This window comes from Panthera tigris, chromosome D1, assembly GCF_018350195.1.
Source record: "Panthera tigris isolate Pti1 chromosome D1, P.tigris_Pti1_mat1.1, whole genome shotgun sequence".
Taxonomy (NCBI): Eukaryota; Metazoa; Chordata; class Mammalia; order Carnivora; family Felidae; genus Panthera; species Panthera tigris.
The window spans coordinates 10,245,491-10,265,778 of NC_056669.1; the positions used below are offsets into that span (position 1 = coordinate 10,245,491).

Sequence of the window (20,288 nt, forward strand, 5' to 3'; positions counted from 1 at the left end):
GCACCTGCTTGGTCAATTAGAAGCATCTTTTCTCACATTAATCTCTCTCTGTTTTGAGATTTTCTATTCACGCTTTAGGTCAAAACTTTTCCCTTATCTTGTGGTGCTGAATAATCAGCCCTATTAGAATAATCCCTATAATGTAATAATAGCACCTGAAATGTAATTTTAAAAAAGCAGCATAAAATATCACAGCCTTGAAAATAATTAGCAGAAACAAAGTTCCCCGGACAATTTTTTCTTGAACACGTGCCAAATGGTATTACCGTGCTAGCAAGGAAAGTAGCAAAGTGACATTTGGTTTCTGCTTTTTTGGCCAGTATAGAGCCTATATGGAAACAGAGGTGTTCTAGAGTTAGGAATCAAATGCTTCCATAAGCAGCTAGTTGAGTTTGGTTTTTTTTTTTTTTTTTTTTTTTTTTTAACAAAATAGGGTTTTCATTTTACAATGTTATAAAAACATCATGTCCACCGCAGTGATTACAAAGGAAGTCTGTGGTGAGATGGTCAGAGGTGCTTGGTGCAGAGACTACTAGAAAAAGAAAAATCATGCATTTAGGAAACATATGGTAAGAATACACACATGGTTGAAATTGAAGTAACAGATTTCCATCCTCCAACTGTAGTGTTCCATATAGCTAATTAATACGAAAGCATGAAATAGAGTCAAAGAATGATCAGAAGCAGAGCACCAAACAAGTTAATTTTATTATTTTTATTTTTTATTAGAAATTTTTTTTAACGTTTATTCATTTTTGAGAGACAGAGAGAGACAGAGCATGAGTGGGGGAGCGACAGAGAGGGAGACACAGAATATGAATCAGGCTCCAGGCTCTGAGCTGTCAGCACACAGCCAGAGGCGGGGCTCAAACCCATGAACCGTGAGATCATGACCTGAGGCGAAGTTGGATGCTTAACCGGCTGAGCCACCCGGGCACCCCCGAACAAGTTAACTTTAAATGGCCCATCGCCAATGATTTTTCTCCAACTGTAAAGATGTAAAGTGCACAATTTTCCCTTTTCTTAGTTTTGGGATAAACTTTTTTTTTTTTTTTTCTGATACAGAGAAACCCAGATGGCTTCATGTCTTACCTACTTCGTAAGATTATTTGTAAAGATTAAAATGAGATGATGATAGCCCTTTGAAAATTTTACCGTTTTTTTCCCCTTTTATTTTTATTTGAGAGAGAGAGTGAGGGAGGGAGGGAGAGAGAGGGAGTGAGGGATGGAGAGAGAGAATCTTAAGCAGGCTCCACACTCAGTACAGAGCCCAATGTGGGGCTCGATCACACAACCCTGGGATCAGGACCTGAGCTGAAATCAAGAGTCGGTCGCTTACCCTACTGAGCCACACAGGCGCCCATAAAGCACTAGGCAACTATAAAACTTTCCACACACTCTCATTTCTTACTCATTTAGTTTTTACAACAGAGATAACTATTGTTTTTCTTAGAGAGATAGTGAGTGAGCAGGGGAGAGGGAGAGAGAGAAACCCAAGTAGGCTGCATGCCCAGCCTGGAGCCTGACCTCATGACTGTGAGATCATGACCTGAGCAGAAATCAAGAGTCAGAGGCAAAACTGACTGAGCCACCCAGGCACCCCAATGGAGATAACATTTTAAAAATAAAATAAAATGTCCATGGTGTTCTCTTAATTTGGTGTAAACATTTATGTATTAGGTGGAATTATTTTTCCTGGAGGTACTTTAAGAACTAGATAACTACCTCTTTAGATACCATACAACGTGAAGGCTAGAAGAGGAATTGGATTTAATAGGCTATCAAAAATAATAGTGACAATAATGTTAACAATGCAGAAGAGTGGGCAACTTTATAATTTGCCAAGTAAGGGCATTAAAAATCTTAAAAGTCTTTATATTTTTATTTTATGACAGACCGTTTTAACACCAAAAAAACTAGGAAGGACATGTATCAGACTAAAGGACAATTCTTTCAAGTGAATGCTGTGGCTTTATGAAAAACTCATTACTTTTTCCCCCTCATTTTACCACACATGGGGAAAATTTCAACACAGATTGCTATCAGTGCTCAGACGGTGATAGGGATTCCAAAAAGACTGTCAAAAACTGCACCCTAATCATCTAGTCGATTAAGTAACTTCTATTTCACAATATTAGCAAATCAAATTAAACAAACTGAGTACCTATTTTCTGGGAACTTACTTAAAACGAATGGCTTTTTCACAAACAGCCGATAAATTACACACACACACACACACACACACACACACACACACACACTCCCGAGTCAAACACACACACACGCACACAACTCCCGAGTCTTTATGACAATTAACATTTAGGTAAGCCAAACGGAAAAACCATGTTAAGTTAAATATAGTTCGCTAAGGTGTGAGAGTGTGTACCTGGAATTTATTAGGGGTTATTGACCTTTGTTTTATGAGGTCATATTTTCCCCTTCCACATCAACTAACTGGGCATAACTTTAGAATGTCTATCTTTGAAATTGCAGGTCAAAGTCACCACATGAGAGCACTCATGAGACTAACTTCCAAGTACGTGGGCCACGTATGTTACAAAATTTTTTGAAATCATATTTCAAAATATTGACTAAACCTACTAGCATATCAACAAAGCAATCTTCCAAAAGGGTGTGATTCTGAAAGTGTGGTTGCACCAAAGAAAAGGAAGCGAAGGAACGGAGGGTCTGGGTCTGGAAGTTTCGCTTGAGAGCCTGCGGGAATTCAGCTTTAAACCCCTCCTTCAAACGTGCCACCTGGGACAGGATGTAACTTTTACTTGAAAAGTAGTGTCAGGGGTCCCATGTTCCTTTACTGAGATTCCAAGCAGGTGAGACACACCCCAGCCTCTCTTGGGCAATTCTAAATTCATGTTCTTTCTTGAGAGACTAGACTCAGATTCTTCCCACCTTCCCCAAATACACACGTGGAAGCAAGGGTAGATTTTTATTTCAGAGATTCCAAGTCCAGGGGGACAGCGGGAGAGCAATGGAAGAAAGCCACCCCTTAGTGAAGTGCACGAGGGCTTCCCCCCGCCCTGTGCCCCCGTCCCCCCCCCCCCCCCCCGCTCCCTCGCCCCCCCCCCCCCCCCCGCTCCCTCGCCCCCCCCCCCCCCCCGCTCCCTCGCCCCCCCCCCCCCCGCTCCCTCGCCCCCCCCCCCCCCGTCTCCCCGCCCCCTCGCCCCCACACCCCCTAGCCAGACTCGGGGCTGGCCTCCAGGGCGGCTGCGCGGTCCGTCACGTGACCCTTGCGCTGCCCGCTGGGAGGCCGTGGAGTCCGCGCACTCGCATGCGCACTCGCGCGCACTGCGCCTCTTCATTCCCATGCTTTTGCTGAGGTAGAAGGTGCGGACGCCATGTAGTAGCCCAGGCTTGGGGTGGGGCTGGAGGGATGCGTGCCCTTGAGAGTGTGAAACAGCGCAGTAAGAGGATGGGCGCTTCCTCTCGGGACGTTAATGGGTCTGAAACACAACTAGGGAGGAAAGGCGGCGGGGAGGGAAGTGAGAAAAAAAGGCAGGTGAAAAGGTCTGAGGGGCCCACTGGGCGTTGAGAAGAAAGAGAAGACTAGGAGAAGTTGCGTAAGACACAGGGGCAGTGCCGTGTAATGTCTAGGGCACCAGAGCTTTGGATTGCATCGTGGGGTTTGTCACAGGAGCACTTCCGGCCTCTTGGGGCAGCCCTGTGGAGTGCGCTGGGACCTAGGTTCTGACAGAAAAACGGACTTGTTTTTGCAGAGGCACAGTTACCTAGCTCTAGAAGTTTTCATTTCATCGATATGCACATTCTGTTACTCTGGGAGAGCAGAGAAGAGGTGTAGAAGGAAAAGGGAAGAGAAAAAGGGGAAGGGAAAAGAGAGCGGCTTTCACGTTGGCTTCTCTTTTCGAACTTCTCAAGGCAAAGTGAGCGCTCCTGGGCGTGCGTAATATTGTCTGCGTATTATCGTTACAGCTCTTGCCGCCTAAAGGTGCTGGAAGGAGTGTAGGAGCGCTGTAGGGAATTTACCAAAAGGACATCTTTCTCTATTATTTGTTGTTGCTGTCTTTGTGTCTTATTTATGTGAATATGATATATGACTAATCAAACATTCATTTCAGTTATCCAGGACCAGAGTTTAAAGCAAAGTAAATTGATAGTTGAGTATCATCTCCTGAGACGTAGAGACCTCCTCCCGTTGTAGTTGTTTACATTTTTCGTTAGTTTAAATGTAATCTTGCAGATTCCTGGAGAAGTGATCTTCAGAATTCATGGGAAAGTAATTTAAAAGGAAAGTTTGATGCTATATTAAGGTAAGATAGGACAGTAGACACTCAGGTACCAAGAGGTCTTGGTTCTAGTCTGGCTCAGTTTTACTTGTTTGAACTCGGTCAACGGTCTCTGCTCCTGTTTTCACATCTGTGAAAAATGACATTGGATTAGATGAACTATGAGATATATTTCAATGTTAAGATTTTTTTGAAGGTAGAAGAATCTTAAATTCTGGCAGAAACAAGGCAGAAGTGCCAAAGAGACTAGTTTGGCTGATCCTGTGTAGAGGGAGTAGATGAAAATCATGGGAACGATAGATTGGCTGCAGGTGATCTAGGACTTTGGATGCCATTCCATGGAAATTGAATTTGTTCTGGAGCAATGAATAGTGGGAAGGTTTTTGAGTTGAAGAAATACGGTAATCAGAGTTTTGAAAGATGGCCCAAACAGCAGTTGATAGGATGGGATAGGGAAGGGAGAAATTGAGTTGTTCAGATAAGTGACAGATAATGACAGCCTAAATTAAATCAGCAGGACTGGAAAGAAAGGGGAAGATTCAAAAAAGCTGTAGCATGCAGTTTGTACTTACATCTGGCATTCCTCTAAACTTTGCAGCCCTTGCCTCCAGAATATGATGGCGAGTCAAGTTGTAAAACCTGATACTAGAAATTGCAAGAGACCAAGAGAGCTGGAGGTAATCTATATGCTCCTGGAGCCTTAATCTTTGATTTTATTTTTTACACCTCTCAAATATTTTCTAGTTCAGAAAATTCTGTTGATCAATGGAATTTAATGTTTTCATACTCCCAGGACTGGGGTTGTCCCAGCAGGAACTATGTTGACTCTAGCCGCTTTTTCATTAACTAGTATAGGCCTTCAAGAAACTATTGGGAGACTTCTTTGTTATAATTCGTGATGTAGAGACAGAAATGGGTTCATGTTCATGCATATGTGATACTTGGGTTTTAAATAAGTATTTTGCTATAATAAGGATACCTAGGTACTATAGTTGCTGATATTTTAAATTAAGAGCATTGTATCCTGCTCTTCTTCACTACTACCTCCGCCAGTTGATCTGTTTGCATTTGGAACATTATTTTCTTCCTTAAAGATTATGTAATCTTGCATAATTTTGCCAGCATTTGGCTATTGTCTAAGTTGAAAGTTTTACTATATTGCTATGGGAATATCTACCGGTGCAAGATACAGGAAACTTTTTCCATCAAGGGATTAAAACCATAATCAAAGTCTAATGTAAAACCAAAGTAAAATTTAGTATGTTGAACAAGGTGCTTGTTAGGCCTAAAAGTTTTCTTGATAATAAAATTTTAAATGGCTGATTAGGACATGAGCACATATAATTTCTAGCATGTGTGCTTTTTTTTCTGAAAGATGTTTTATTTGCCTTTTGGGACAGCAGAATGCATATGTCCTAAGGATCTTGTTGACTGTTTATCTATTTTCTTTACTTTCTTCTATTAGCCTCAAATGCCAGATAGTCCACATCTGTCCTCTCTTGGAAAATCAGATTCCTCTTTGTCTGAAAGCTCTGGACTATTTTATAAAGATGAATCCCTGGAGAAAGATTTGAATGGTGATATATAAAATGCTTATATTTCTATACATTGATTTTATAATACAGAAAATTTGTTACAGTTCATAACTTGGTGATTTTTTTTGAACAGACATGAGCAAAGAAATTAATCTAATGTTGTCTGCATATGCAAAGATCTTAAGGCAAGTACTTATAGCATAACCTCATGAATCTTTATCTTAGAAATAATTTTTTCTGGAAACTCTGTAATAGGAAGTTTAATTCAGTGGTTGCAGACCTATCCAGCAATTGTAATTTCAGTTTTTTTATTCTATCTCATTTATAATAGATTAATTGGTTATTTTTGAAGATTAATCCCAACTTTTCCACTAAACATCCTTTGTTTTGTTATTACCAGAGCTAAATATTAGGCTGGATATATCTAGGTCTCTAATTAGATGATACAACATTTAACATGTTACAAAAAAACTTCTTTGAGAAAAATGTCATTTATTGAAGTTAATGATAATAAGAGTGATATTAAATATAAAATATTTATGAAATATTTAAATATTATGTCTGTATATTTGAGGACTGACTTAATTTAAATATTTTATTGCTCTGAGATTATCAAGCTTATTAGGTATTTGTTTTTTAAACTACTGGACAATCATAGTATTCGGATGATGGTTTGTGTGACTGTTAAAATAATGTATGTAGTTTAATATTAGAATTATAATGTAAGATACATAGTTTGCCCTGTCAGGAGACTTTGAATAGTTAAAAATATTTATGTGACTAATTTAACTTTTACTGAAATGTTTGTAAATTAATGAAGTTTTTTAATGTGCAAAGCTATTTAAATGAAGTAGCTAACTAGTATAGCCATAATAAAAAACATCACTATGATAGTGTCACTAGATGTTATTACTATTTAGTTTAACATAAAAACTTTTTTTTCCTCATTAGTGAGAGAGCAGCAGTAGATGCATCTTATATTGACGAGATAGATGGACTCTTCAAAGAAGCCAATACTATTGAAAACTTTCTAATACAAAAAAGAGAGCTCCTGAGACAGAGATTTACAGTGATTGCAAACACACTGCACAGATAAAATTTGTACTTAAAATAAGCTGAGAATTTAAGCCCATTATTGTTGTATTAAGAGAATGACATTTATGCTCTGACACCTCTCTAGTTATTAAAGAAACTGTGTACCTTAAACATAGAAGGGGAAACTGCTTGAATTTCTTTTCTAGATTTAAAAGGGGCTTTATGCTGGACAATAATATGAAGTATGTACCTTTTTTTTTGAGGCTTAAATATTTGGCATATTTCATAAAAGTGTAAATTATTTAAATTATATGTAGGTTCTTTTTTTTCCCCTTAAACCTCCTAGCATTTCTTAAATTTCTAAAAGAGGACTCAATGAGTTAATTTGGTAATATGTAACAATATTGCACTTTTTCTTTGCAGTACTCTAAGTAGCAGATAGGTAGCTATGGAGATAGTTTTAAAATGTTTTTCATGGTCAACATCATAAAAAAAACGAAACCTAAAGATAATTTGTCCAGTGTCACAATATGTAGTAAGATATAGCTAAGCTATTGCTATTTAATGTTACCATTTGATTATTTTCTCTATTAGTTACAATATATGGCTAATAAAAATTCTTGGTTTAAAATTATTTTCTTGTGGTAAAAGTGATAAAATAAAAACCAGAAATTACTAATCAGAACTTTATATGAGTTGGCTTTTTTACATATCAACCTTATCAGTGGTGTAGTTAATAAATTATACTTAGAAACCTTAGCCATTGTGTGATATGGGATAAAAGTTAGTGATCCACAAGTAAAAATTGGCCAAACAAGAAGACAACCTTGGTAAGTCATTTCAAACCTGTTATGATTCATTAATTGAATTTCAATTAGAGGATCTCTAATACTCATCTAGCTAAAAAAAAAAAAACAAAACAAAAAAACAAACTATAAAAAATGTTCAAAGGTATTGCTATGATTTTATTGAAAACTTTTAATATGTTATATAATTATATGTGATAACTATGTTAATCAGGTTTTTAAAAATCACAGCACACATTTTTCAGTCATCTAGATCATTCAATCTATTTTATGTCTATTTTACATATATAAGCAATCACAAATTTGTGCATATTTATAAACAGCACCACAGGGAATTTGATATTCTTCTGGTGGACAGCATGTGTGCCTTGCTGCCTTGTAAATGTAAAATCTAATTTGACTGCCAGAACAGCAATCAGATTACTATTTTAAGGCATATATACCACATAACATAAAAGGATTGAAAACCATAAAATAAAATGTTTACTAAAAATATGGGTTAGGTAGAAAAAATTATTAGATTTGTGGAGGGATATGGTAATGACACAGGATAGTTTGGAGGTCAATGAAGTAACTCTTAGAAATGGAATTTTAAAATAACAGTGTAACCAGAAGACTATATTTGAGTTGATATGACATATCACCTGGATTTTGAGTTAGTCTGTTACCTTACAGAATTTTTTAATGTTCTAAAAACAAAGATGTCTCTACTGGCACATCATAACTAAGAAATGTTCCTGAGTTACTGTTTTATAAACATTAATTACTATTGAGAAAGATAAAGTTAACAGATTGTTTCAGAGTACATTTCATAATATACTTGTTATATCTTGTTAGTGTCACCATTATCAAACATCAGGGTCTTTCCTGTGCAGTTCAGAGAATTGGTCTGATCATTTCATTGGTATGATTAAGACTAGGGTGCCTGGGTGGCTCAGTCGGTTAAGCCTTTAACCGACTTTAATCTTGATCTTGGCTCAGGTCTTGATCTCAGGATTGTGAATTCAAGCCTGGTGTTGGGCTCTGTCTTGAGCATGGAGACTCCTTAAAGGAAAAAACAAAAAACACACCTAGGGAACTGATTTTTAGTCAAAATGTGTTTACTAGGATGAAAGTTCCTAAAAGCCTAAATAAGACAGATTTTTATTAAATTTTGATGTCTTTGGTACCATCCACATAAGCAAGAATAATTCTCTGAATAATTAGCAACTGGAGACAGGCTATTCCAGAAATACCATTGCCTTTTAATTTACACTTCTACTATCACTCATTTCAATAAAATTCCACGTGTTTGTAAATTACTTGTTACTGGTTACCAATAAAAATGTATATTGAATATCTTTGTACGTCATACTCTGCTAGGCATTGTGGGGAATACAGCATAGTTTAAGATACTTTTTGTTCTCCCTTCTGACATTTGTAACCACTCCTTTCTTGAAATACATTTACATGTCTTTGGTAAGAAAACATGATAAGTAACTTAAAAAATAGGGGCACCTGTGTGGCTCAGCTGGTTAAGTGTCTGACTTCGGCTCAGGTCATGATCTTATGGTTCGTGAGTTTGAGCCCTGCGTCAGGCTCTGTGCTGACAGCTTAGAGCCTGGAGCCTGCTTCGAATTCTGTGTCTCCCTCTCTCTCTGCTCCTCCTCTGCTCATGCTCTGTCTGTCTCCTTCAAAAATAAATACAAACATTAAAAAAAATATATATATATATATTTCTGTGCAGTACTAGTTAATTCCTTTTAGTTGGAGTTACTAGAAGGCATTTGGCAAAGGGGTCAGAGAAGTAGTAAAATGGGTTTTTGAAAAGAAGGAGGGTATTTCAGGCAGGGGAAAGTTTGTTAAAATGGCACAGAAGAACAAAAACACAAACACATGGTATGTTGGATAGGCTTTTTCCTGAACTGAGAATTCACAGAAGGGAATAGTGTATCATCTAAACCACTAGAGAGGAGGGATTGAATCTTGTTTTCTTATATTCTCAATTTGTAGCACAGTATTTGATACATTGGTGCTCAAAAGTTTGTTAATCATTATACATTAGGGCATACCTTCACAGGGCCTTATTCATACTAGATTATCAGAATATGTCTTGTAAATTAAATAAATGGAAAAGAAAAGGAAGGATGATATGGTACAAGCAGGCAGACAATGGAAAGGTAGGTTGTGGCCTGATTGTAGAGTCCTTTATTGACAGACTACATTTGGACTTTATTCTGTAAGGACAGAGATGTGAACCTTTCAGAGGAGAGGAGCAGCATAATGAAATGGAACCCATGGATCAAGGGGCTTCATTGTAATGTGACAACAAGTTTAAAAGAGGAAAGTTTAGGAAGGGAGACCGCTATTGATGGTCCAATTTCAGAATTTCAAACAACTACTTATCATAGGTTGGGATACTTCTTGTGGAAAGGAGACTAAAAGTTTGCAGGCATCTGGAAGCCCTGCCCCTTTACCACCACCTCCCTGCCTCCTGCCCGCATTCCCTCCTTTCCTGTCAGTGAGCCAAAGACAGACCAGGAAGTGAGTGTGAGGTTTTGGAAATCACGGATCTGTTGCTACTGAATGTAATACCAGAATGTTTTTTCAGATCTTTCTCCATTTTGTCAGCAACCTTTCTACCATTGCAGTGGGTTTCCTTTCTGTGATGGTACGTTGGATCTCAGGTAAGGGATTTGCCCCTTTCTCCTCCCCTTCTTCCTCTTCTGCCTGCTCAGGCTTAGAACTCTGTGCCTCTTTCCTGAAGAATACTGGGGGCTTCTGAACCTTTTCACTCTGTGTGTAGCAGATACAGACAGCAACACCACAGAGCTGGGAGTTACGGAAGGCTGAGTCAGGATTTGTTTACTCGTCAGGGAAACAGCCTTTCGTTTGCATACTTTACATAACATGGGGCAGGATTCACGGTTTAGGGATTCTCTTTTGTATGCACTAGGAAGAATATTCACTATTTAGACCTGTCCCAATTGAAAATCACTGCTACACTTCCTAATATAAATGTTTGGTTCTTTTATTTGCATTTTGGGGGACTGCCTTAAAACCTCTGGTTATTGTTTTGTAGTTTTCTATTATAGCTACTATTGTTATATGATTTTCTTTCTTGAAATTGGCTGATGCTGAGCTAACAGAAATCATACCGATATGCACTAGAAAATTGTTGAACAATTTAGTGGTTGCAGTATGCAAAGCAATGTGTTAGGTACTGGAGTGGGGGTAAAAACAAGTGACTCTGTACTCAAGGAATACCACTAATAAAGTATATTCATCTTTATTGCACAAGACAGAGTTAAGTGCCCTAACAGAGCTGAAATAGATGCTGTGTGAGTTCAGACTAAGGAGAATTAGTTCTTGCTATAGGAAATGGGAATGTTGTGTTTATGAAGTGGGTGACATGGGTACTGAATCCTGAAGGATGCATAGGGTAAGTGAATTTCACCTGGAGGAGATAGGAAATACCCTAGTTGAAGAGACAGATATAATTTTTTATTTATTCTTGAGAGAGACAGAGAGACAGAGTGTGAGCGGGGGAGGGGCAGAGAGAGGGAGACACAGAATCCTGCCCAGGTTCCAGGCTCCAAGCTGTCAGCACAGAGCCTGATGTGGGGTTCAAACCCCCAAACCGCGAGACCATGACCTGAGCTGAAGACAGATTATTACCTGACTGAACCACCCAGGTTCCCTGAGAAGGGTATAATTATAATGAGGAGAAGAAAATAGGAAGTGTTTTAGTTTGGCTGGAACAGAAGACCTTAGTGTGGGGGCGGGCAGGGGTAGTTCTGGACAGGTAGGTTGGTGTGAGCCTGTGCAGTGCCTTCAGTGGTTGGCCAAGTGGTTTAGACTTTACTTGGTAGACAGTGAGGAGTCATTTCTGAAGGCTTTTGGAGGATTATATGATACAATCAGATCTGTACTTAGATTAATTTAGTAGCAGTGCTTCCCAACCTTTTCCACATGATACCACGCATAGAAAATGATAATATTGGGGTGCCTGGGTGGCTTAGTTGGTTAAGTATCCAACTCTTGGATTCGGCTCAGGTCATGATCTCATGGTTCATGGATGGAGACCAGCATCAGGCTCTGTGCTGACAGCAAGGAGCCTGCTTGGGATTCTCTCTCTTCCTCTCTCTGCCCTTCCCCCGCTCACGCACGCACACACACGCTTTCTCTCAAAATAAATAAATAAACTTAAAAAAAAAGAAAATGATAATAACTCTAGCTCACACTGGAGTAAATTGGTATCTGGAGCTCCATGAGCTGTTTAAAACTGGAGGCAATTGGCCTGGAGCCTCTGGCCATCCCACCTGTTCGGAGGCTCTGGCATAGGAGATAGCTTCCCTATCTAATTTCATGTGATTAAGAGGCTGTGATAATATCATCTAAGAGGTTGTGAGGGCCTATATTAGGACAGTAGAAAGAAAGTGACTGATATGGCAAGAGAAGTGGAAGCATCAATGCTGATGAGGACAGGTTTGGTCCAGAAGAAAAATTGGAGGTGCTGCCCAGGTGGGGTGGACAGGTAAAATTCCTTACAAAGGATTTGCCCCCAGAAACCCTTGTAAACTGAGCCCTAGTAATTTACACCTACCCTATATCATCCCCTTAGCATTCTCTTCCTGGCCCTGTCCTGGTATACTCAGCAGAACTTAACCACTTAGTGAATGTGAGGGGACAGTGAAGAAGAGGAATTCAAGGCCCACAGAGATTTTGAAGCTAGGTGATTTAGTATGTGGGAAAAATTGATTTAGAAGGGGGAAAATGAAGAATTCTCTTTTGACATGTTAAGAATCGTCTGCAAGAAGTACTTGGTGAAATTAAGGGACTAGATGAGACTACTGAGGAAGTGTGCTGACATTAAAGAGTAAAGATCCAAGATCAGACTTTAGGAACACACTCCTGAGGTGATAAGGGGAAGAGGGGCTAATGAAGGGAGTTAATGTTTGCAAATGCTCTACTATCGTTATATTTAGTTATGACAACCAACATAAATAGGAAGAATTACCTTTCTTTTATCCCCACGGCACCCCCATTTTATCGTTGAAAAACTTGAGGCTCGGGGCGCCTGGGTGGCTTGGTCGGTTAAGCGTCTGACTTCGGCTCAGGTCATGATCTCACGGTCCGTGGGTTGGAGCCCCGCATCAGGCTCTGTGCTAACAGCTCAGAGCCTGGAGCCTGTTTCGGATTCTGTGTCTCCCTCTCTCTCTGCCCCTCCCCTGTTCATGCTCTGTCTCTCTCTGTCTCAAAAATAAATAAACGTTAAAAAAATTTAAAAAAAAAACAAAAAACAAAAAACTTGAGGCTCAGAGTGGTTAGTAACTTACCCAAGGCTGTCAGCTAATAAGTGAAGCTAGCAATATGCAAACAAAGAGGGAGCAGGGAAGTTAGAAAAGTGCAGTGTCTCAGGAACCAATAATAGAAAGGGGTTTAAGGAGGTCTAGAACACAATATCCAATGTTGTGAAAAGTCTGAAGAGTATATAATAAACTGCCAATAGTATGCTATGGAGTACAGAATGTATACACACATAAACTTTTTCTAAAATGTAAGATGTTTTAGGGGCACCTGGGTGGCTTGGTCGGTTGGGCGTCCAACTTCGGCTCAGGTCACGATCTCACAGTCCGTGAGTTCGAGCCCCGCGTTGGGCTCTGTGCTGACAGCTCAGAGCCTGGAGCCTGTTTCAGATTCTGTGTCTCCCTCTCTCTCTGCTCCTCCCCAGTTCATGCTGTATCTCTCTCTGTCTAAAAAATAAATAAAATTAAAAAAAAAAATTAAAAAAAAAATAAAATGTAAGATGTTTTAAATTATTGAATCTCTATTCAGACCATTGTCCAATCAGGGTATTCAATGTAATTCTACTTAAGTGAGAGGAGTAAAAAAAAAAAGTGAGAGGAGTAAAAACCTCAGGATATTTATGTTAATAAAAGAGGAGAGTGAGATGAATATGCAGAATATAAATAAAAGTAGTAAGATAAATAACCAAGGGTTTCCACCTCCCAGGTTTGCAAAACATCCTGTTTATACCTCTACTTCCAATAGTGTGGTTCTCATATTTTAGTGTGCCTAAGAATACTTGCTTGCTATACCCTAGAGATTCTGATTAGGTCCAAGATGAAGTCCTTGAATCTCCATTTCAGCAGTAATATCTATTTCTGTTCCAAGTAGTTCTCAGACTATACTTTGAGAAACAGTGCTCAAAATGTGGATTACAGTATAAATGGTCTGTTTGTTTATTAGGCAGTGAATTCGTTTACATGAGGTTTAAAAAATTTTTTTTAAATGTTTATTCATTTTTGAGAGGGAGACAGAGAGCACAAGTAGGGGAGGAGCAGAGAGAGAGGGAGACACAGAATCTGAAGCAGCCTCCAGGCTCCAGTTGTCAGCACAGAGCCCAATGAGGTGCTCAGACCCATGAACCATGAGATCATGACCTGAGCCGAAGTCAGACTCTCAACCAACTGAGCCACCCAGGTGCCCACATCAGGTTTTATTTTTTAAGTCTATCCATTTATTTTGAGAGTGTGCATGAGCACATGTGAGCAGGGCAGGGAAAGAAGGAGAGAGAATCCCAAGTAGGCTCCATGCTGTCTGCATGGAGCCCAACATTTGGCTGGATCTCACAAACCATTAGATCATGACCTGAGCTGAAATCAAGAGTCAGACTCTCAACTCACTGAACCACCCAGCCATCCCTACATCAGGTTCTAATACTTTTTATCCCTTACCAGTTACCCCTTTGTTGAAGGAATACATAATTCAAAGGAGGATGATATTACATCTTGTTGGATTGATTGTTAAAAGCTATGGAAATAATGATAGCATTTTTTGAGTATTTACTATTTTCTAAAAACTTTACATAACCTAACTCATTTATTATATATAGCCATATTATTATCCTCATTAGAAAGGTTATTTATTTGGAAAACAGAAGGCCAGGATTTGAACCCTAGCAATCTGCAGCCAGGCAGGACCTGGGCCAATACTCTTCTTAAATATTACAGTATACTTCCTCTTAAAGGAAGTAGCATTTGAGATAGAATTTGAACAATACTAGAATTTCCTTAGGGGTAGATTAGTAGGAAGGGCATTCAGGGTAAGAGTCAATTTTATTTGGGAATTCAGAAAATAGTTGGGTTTGACTGAATTGTTTATTATTGGAAAGTAGAAGGAATCATGTACTCTAAACCAAATTTTATGAAGATTTGAAAGAAATGGGATAATAGATATAACACTGTAAAATATTTGGCTAAAATAATGCAAGTCTCACTTCTTGAGAAAAATAGGGTCTCTATGTGTTAGTTTTTCTAGTTTAGACTTCTGTATCACTGTTAAAATTTTAAGTAAAATAAGGCACTAGTTAATTATATATCTGACTATCCCTCTGTGTTAGGCAACACTACCTTGTGAACGAACACGAAATAAATATGAAGAGGGATAATTAAAAAAATTTTTTTAGTATTTATTTTCAAGAGATAGAGTGCAAGCAGAGGAGGGCAGAGAGAGGGAGACACAGAATCTGAAGCAGGCTCCGGGCTCTGAGCTGTCAACACAGAGCCCGATGTGGGGTTCAAACTCATGAACCGTGAGATCATGACCTGAGCCGAAGTCAGATGCTTAACTGATTGAGCCACCCAGGTGCCCTTAACAGGGATAATTTTTACCTTCTTATTATATAATAATGATTTTTTTCTTCTTGTGGCTTTTGAACTTCAAGTAATTTCAGACCAAGTATCACTGCTTAATTTAATTTATGATACCCTTCTTTTAGAAAATGCCATGTACATTCAAGTGTATGCCATTAAAATGGAAGAAGCTGAACTACAGACCCTACTAAATTCTTATAAATCGCTGGGAAATCTTTGGGATCCCATTCTGGTGGATCAAAAGTAATTATGATAGTAATGAATACAGGTCATTTTTTTTTAAGCTAGCTTGCTTTCTTTCTTTCTTTCTTTCTTTCTTTCTTTCTTTCTTTCTTTCCTTCCTTCCTTCCTTACTTAGAGAGAGTGCACTCGCCTGAGTAGAGGAGGGGCAGAGAGAGAGGGAGAGAGAGAATCCCAAGCAGGCTCTGTGCTGTCAGTGCAGACCCCAACAAGGTGCTGGATCCCATGAACCATGAGATCATGACCTGAGTGGAAATCAAGTCATTCGCTCAACTGACTGAGCCACCCAGGCGCCCCTAGTGGTCATTTTTTAAAAATCCTAGCAATGAGGTTGCTGTTAGCACATCTTGGGTTAATATGTAGATTCGGTCTTGTGAAAAGAGGAGTATTGTTCAACTATGAGAAATGATAATAATAATTAAGTCCTGAGTGTACTGCAAGAATACAAAGAGGATTGTTGTGCTTCACAAATGGAGATCCAGAGAGTTGATGGTCTGACAATGAGGGAAGAGAGGAATTTGGAGACTATATTTGGACCCATATATAGGTTTATTTTTCCTTTACCAGTAGATAAGAATATTGTCTGAGGGAGAAACAGGCATGTTTATGGAAGATTGGTAAAATTTTTTGTGCTCCTGGTTTCCTCTTCACAGTTTTGAAGAAGTATGTGGAAAGTACTCGTCAGAAGAAGGCAATCTTCAGTAAGCAAGAGAGGCTTCCATGTATTGCACCACTAGTAACCACGGTGGAGGAGACACCACAGATTGTCTCTGCTCGCGTCCGAGGACATTTTCCTCAGTGGCTCCGTGGCTACCTGCTTCGAGTTGGGCCTGGGAAATTTGAATTCGGGAAGGATAAGTAAGTCTTGAATTTGGAAAACCATTTGGATGTTTTAGCATGGCTGGTTCTATGGAATATACATTACGTCTGCTTTCTCTCTGAGGCTAACATTGTCATGCAGTCCCTTTGATTACACATGAGGAAGCTGTAGTCTACGGGAAAAAGAAAAAGAAACTTAATTCTTTTTCTTAAAAAGTCCTGACTTTTCTGCTCTGCAGAATATTCTGAATTTGGAGTTCTCTTGAAGGCTCATGCCAAAAGAGAAGTGTCAGGAACCGTCTGTATGACCACTGAGCTCTGTTTCGCCACAAGTTCCTGAAGGAAGGAGCAATGTCTTCACCTCATACAGCTCCCTCACCCAGTGTCCCCCAGACACAGTGGCTCTTTCGGTTCCTCAAACTGGGCACATTTATTTTTGCTCAGGGTCTTGGCATTGGCTCTCATCTGTCTTTCCAAGTCTGATTCTTATTATTGTATCAGCTCAAGTCTCATGTCCTTTGAGCTTCCCCAATGTCCCAATCTAAAAATGCTATTAGTAATTATATTTCCTATTTTAATTCTCTGCACAACACTATCAATGTCTAGTACTTTTTGTTTGTGTTCCTCCACTAGAATAAAAATTCCATGAGAGCAGGGAGTTTTTTCTTGTTCGCCCTGTATCCCCAGTATTTAGGACAGTGCCCTGCTCTTAAATAGCACTCAATCAATACATGGAAATAAATGAAAAAGACCAATAACTCTTTAGTACATTATTTCTGTGTGTGGTTAGTAGGGACATGAAGTGGTGTAAAGAAACCCTTATGGTAAGGGAGGAATCTTCTTTGCTTTAAACATTTTTAAATAATAGAAACTTTTTTTCACTATAAAACTTTTTACCTGTATAAAACTTTTTGAAATATAGTACAGAGTGGGGCTTGGGTACCCTGGGTGGCTCAGTCAGTTAAGCATCCAACTGTTGATTCCAGCTCAGGCCATGATCTCATGGTTCATGGGTTCCAGCCCCACGTGGGGCTCTGTGCTGCTTGGGATTCTCTGTCTCTTTTTCTCTCTGTCCCCCCCTTGCTCACACTCTCTCACTCTCAAAAATAAACTTAGAAAAAATAATAAAAGAACAGAGTGGGAGAAAATGTGGGTCACATTCTCTGTTAGCACTTTAATGTATCTCCTGCTAGTCTTTGCCCCATTTCTTTTGAACAAGATTTATTTTGAACAGATTTATTTTGAACAATTACACTCATATTGTATGTAGACTTTTTAAAAGTTCATTTATTTATTTTGAGAGAGACAGACATAGTGTGAGTGGGAGAGGAGCAGAGAGAGAGGGAAAGAGAGGATCCCAAGCAGGCTCTGTGCTGTCACCGCAGAGCCCTATGTGGGACTCAAACTCATGAAACCGTGAGATCATGACCTGAGCTGAAACCAAGAGTCTAATGCTTAACTGACTGAGCCTTCCAGACACCTTGTATGTAAACTTTTTAAAATTGAGGTATAATTGACTTAACATTATATTAGTTTCAGGTGTAAAACATAATGGATAATATTTGTATTGTTGCAAAATGATCACCACAGTAAGTCTAGTTAACATGTGTCACCACACAGTTACAAAACCATTTTTTTTCTTGTGATGAGGACTTTTAAGATTTATTCTCTTAGTAGCTTTTAAATATACAATACAGTATTATTGACTATTGTCACCATGTTGTATATTACATTCCCATTGCTTAACTTATTTTTGTGCCTTTTAACTTCCTTTGCCCATTTCACCTAACCTTACCCCCTCATCTCTTGAAATCACTGATCTGTTCTGTATGAGTTTGGGGTTTTTGTTTTGTTTTGTTTTAAAGATTCTATATATAAATGAGATCATATGGTATTTTCTTTGTCTTTCTCTGTCTCTTATTTTATTTAGCAAAATGCCCTTAACCATGTTGTCACAAATGGTAAGATATCCTTATTTGTGGCTGACTAATATTCCACTGTATACAGTAAATCCTTGGATTGTGAATAACTTGTTCTGTGAGTGTTCTGCAAAGTGAGCAGAGATTTCTAATAAATTTTAACTTGATAAACGAGCAATGCCTTGCAATACGAGTAGTACGTGATACCAAACGTCACATGATCACAACTGAGCCATTGGTTCCTCTCTCTCTCTCTCTCTCTCTCTGTCTCTCCCTCTCTCTCTCTCTCTCTGAGGGATTGTGAGTGATTGTGTCCCATGCTTGGATGCTTGGTCTCAGGTTACCGTGTTTGGTAGAAATCAGTGATTTTTTTTAGAACGTTGGAAGGGTCCTACAACTGGCACTAGTGTATTTTTTGTCAGTTCAAAGAACCTATGAGCAGTCCTTTGCTTTTCCATCCAAAGTGAGCTTAGGAATGCTTTGCTTCATTCTAGGTCAGGCTTCCTGCAGATACAGACCCTTTCCTCTGCTGCCTTATTGCCAGTTACATTAAATACAGTATTAAAAAAATAAAATAAATAACAGTATATGACAAGAGTTTATTAATGTTGTACTGTAGTGTACATCTGTGCAAGCATATACAATGGCCCCATGCAGAAAAAGATTCCATTGAGCCAATAGATAGCAGTGATTCCCTTAGTGATAGTGAAAGTCATCCTACACAGTAACCCTCCTTTCTCTTGTCTCCCTGACCCCAGTCATGAAGGTTTTCAAAGAAAGTACAAGTTAATTTGTTTTTCTTTGTATTTTGTATTTTCTTTATTATTTTGTATTATATTAAAGTATTGTAATCATTTCTATATAAATATTTTTAGGTTGTGGAACAAATCATCTGAGTTTCCATTATTTCTTATGGGGAAATTTGCTTACATATACAAGTGCTTTGGATTACAAGCGTGTTTCTGGAATGAATTAAGCTCACAAACCAAGGTTTTACTGTCTACATATACCACATCTTCTTTATCTATTCATCCACTGATGGAAATGTAGGTTGTTGCTGTCTCTTGGCTGTTGTAAATAATGCTACATTGAACATGGAGGTGCAGATATCTTCTGGAGTTAGTGTTTTTGTTTTCTTTAGATAAGTACCCAGAAGTAGAATTACTGAATGATATGGTAGTTCTGACAGTGGCTGTGCATATTTACATTCCCACCAACAGTACATACACAAGGGTTCCCTATTCTCTACATCCTCACCAGTGCTTGCTATTTCTTGTCTTTTTGATACTAACCATCCTAACAAGTGTGAGTTGATATCTCATTGTGGTTTTGATTTGCATTTACGTCGTGATTGGCGATACTGAGCATTTTTCCATGTGTCTATTGACCATCTTCATGTCTTCTTTGGGAAAACGTCTATGCAGATCTTCTGCCCTTTTTTTTTTTTTAATTTATTTATTTGTTTTGAGAGAGAGAGAGAGAGCATGAGCGCATGTGATGAGTGGGGGAGGGGCAGAGAGAGAGGGAGAGAACCCCAAGCAGGCTCCACATTGTCAGCTCAGAGCCTGACTCGGGGCTCCATCTCATGAACTTCAAGATCATGACCTTAGTCGAAATTAAGAGTTGGATGCTTAACTGACTGAGCCACCCAGGTACCCCCTTCTGCCATTTTTTAATTGGATTATTAGTTTTTTCGGTATTGAGTTGTGTGGGTTCTTTTTGTTTTGGATATTAACTGATTTTTTTTTTGGCTCTGGTTTAAAAACTTTCACACTATCATAAGCCTTTTATGCATGTTGCTATGAAATCTGAATGACCATTATTTTTATTATTTTTTTTTTATTTTTTTTTTTAATATATGAAATTTACTGTCAAATTGGTTTCCATACAACACCCAGTGCTCATCCCAAAAGGTGCCCTCCTCAATACCCATCACCCACCCTGCCCTCCCTCCCACCCTGCCCTCCCTCCCACCCCCCCTAAACCCTCAGTGAATGACCATTATTTTTAATGGCTGAATGATATTGCAGGAAAC

General features: G+C 38.8%; 2 protein-coding genes across 9 annotated transcripts in view; both read left to right on the plus strand.

The window, feature by feature from the left end:
* Window positions 1–2,446: 2,446 nt before the first annotated feature.
* Window positions 2,447–7,514, plus strand: TEX12 (testis expressed 12). 7 transcript variants are annotated; one of them, XM_042957885.1, is made up of 5 exons: window positions 2,447–2,536; window positions 4,861–4,939; window positions 5,728–5,839; window positions 5,931–5,982; window positions 6,749–7,514. In XM_042957885.1, exons 1-5 carry the CDS (start codon window positions 2,472–2,474, stop codon window positions 6,891–6,893), a joined length of 453 nt encoding a protein of 150 aa, XP_042813819.1. In that variant the 5' UTR covers window positions 2,447–2,471; the 3' UTR covers window positions 6,894–7,514. The 7 variants fall into 7 exon arrangements, with proteins under 7 accessions (XP_042813819.1, XP_042813825.1, XP_042813824.1 ...); XM_042957891.1 differs by having other exon boundaries at window positions 2,462–2,549; XM_042957890.1 differs by lacking the exon at window positions 2,447–2,536 and adding an exon at window positions 2,579–2,831.
* Window positions 7,515–9,328: 1,814 nt separating this feature from the next.
* BCO2 (beta-carotene oxygenase 2) overlaps window positions 9,329–20,288 on the plus strand; it is a 46,962-nt gene continuing 36,002 nt past the window's right edge. The window contains exons 1-2 of one of the 2 annotated variants that reach the window (XM_042957884.1): window positions 9,329–10,304; window positions 16,169–16,373. In XM_042957884.1, coding sequence (XP_042813818.1) covers window positions 10,217–10,304; window positions 16,169–16,373 — 293 coding nt within the window. In that variant the 5' untranslated portion in view covers window positions 9,329–10,216. The remainder of the gene's footprint in view (window positions 10,305–16,168; window positions 16,374–20,288) is intronic. The other variant, XM_007074844.3, reaches the window with a different exon arrangement.

Bases quoted from the DNA above. Each gene is read 5' to 3' on its own strand.
- TEX12 (XM_042957885.1), top strand. From the start codon at position 2,472: ATGTCTATCTTTGAAATTGCAGGTCAAAGTCACCACATGAGAGCACTC. The intron at 2,537-4,860 runs GTACGTGGGCCA...TAAACTTTGCAG, and splicing joins CTCATGAGACTAACTTCCAA to CCCTTGCCTCCAGAATATGA. The intron at 5,983-6,748 runs GCAAGTACTTAT...TTTCCTCATTAG, and splicing joins GCATATGCAAAGATCTTAAG to TGAGAGAGCAGCAGTAGATG.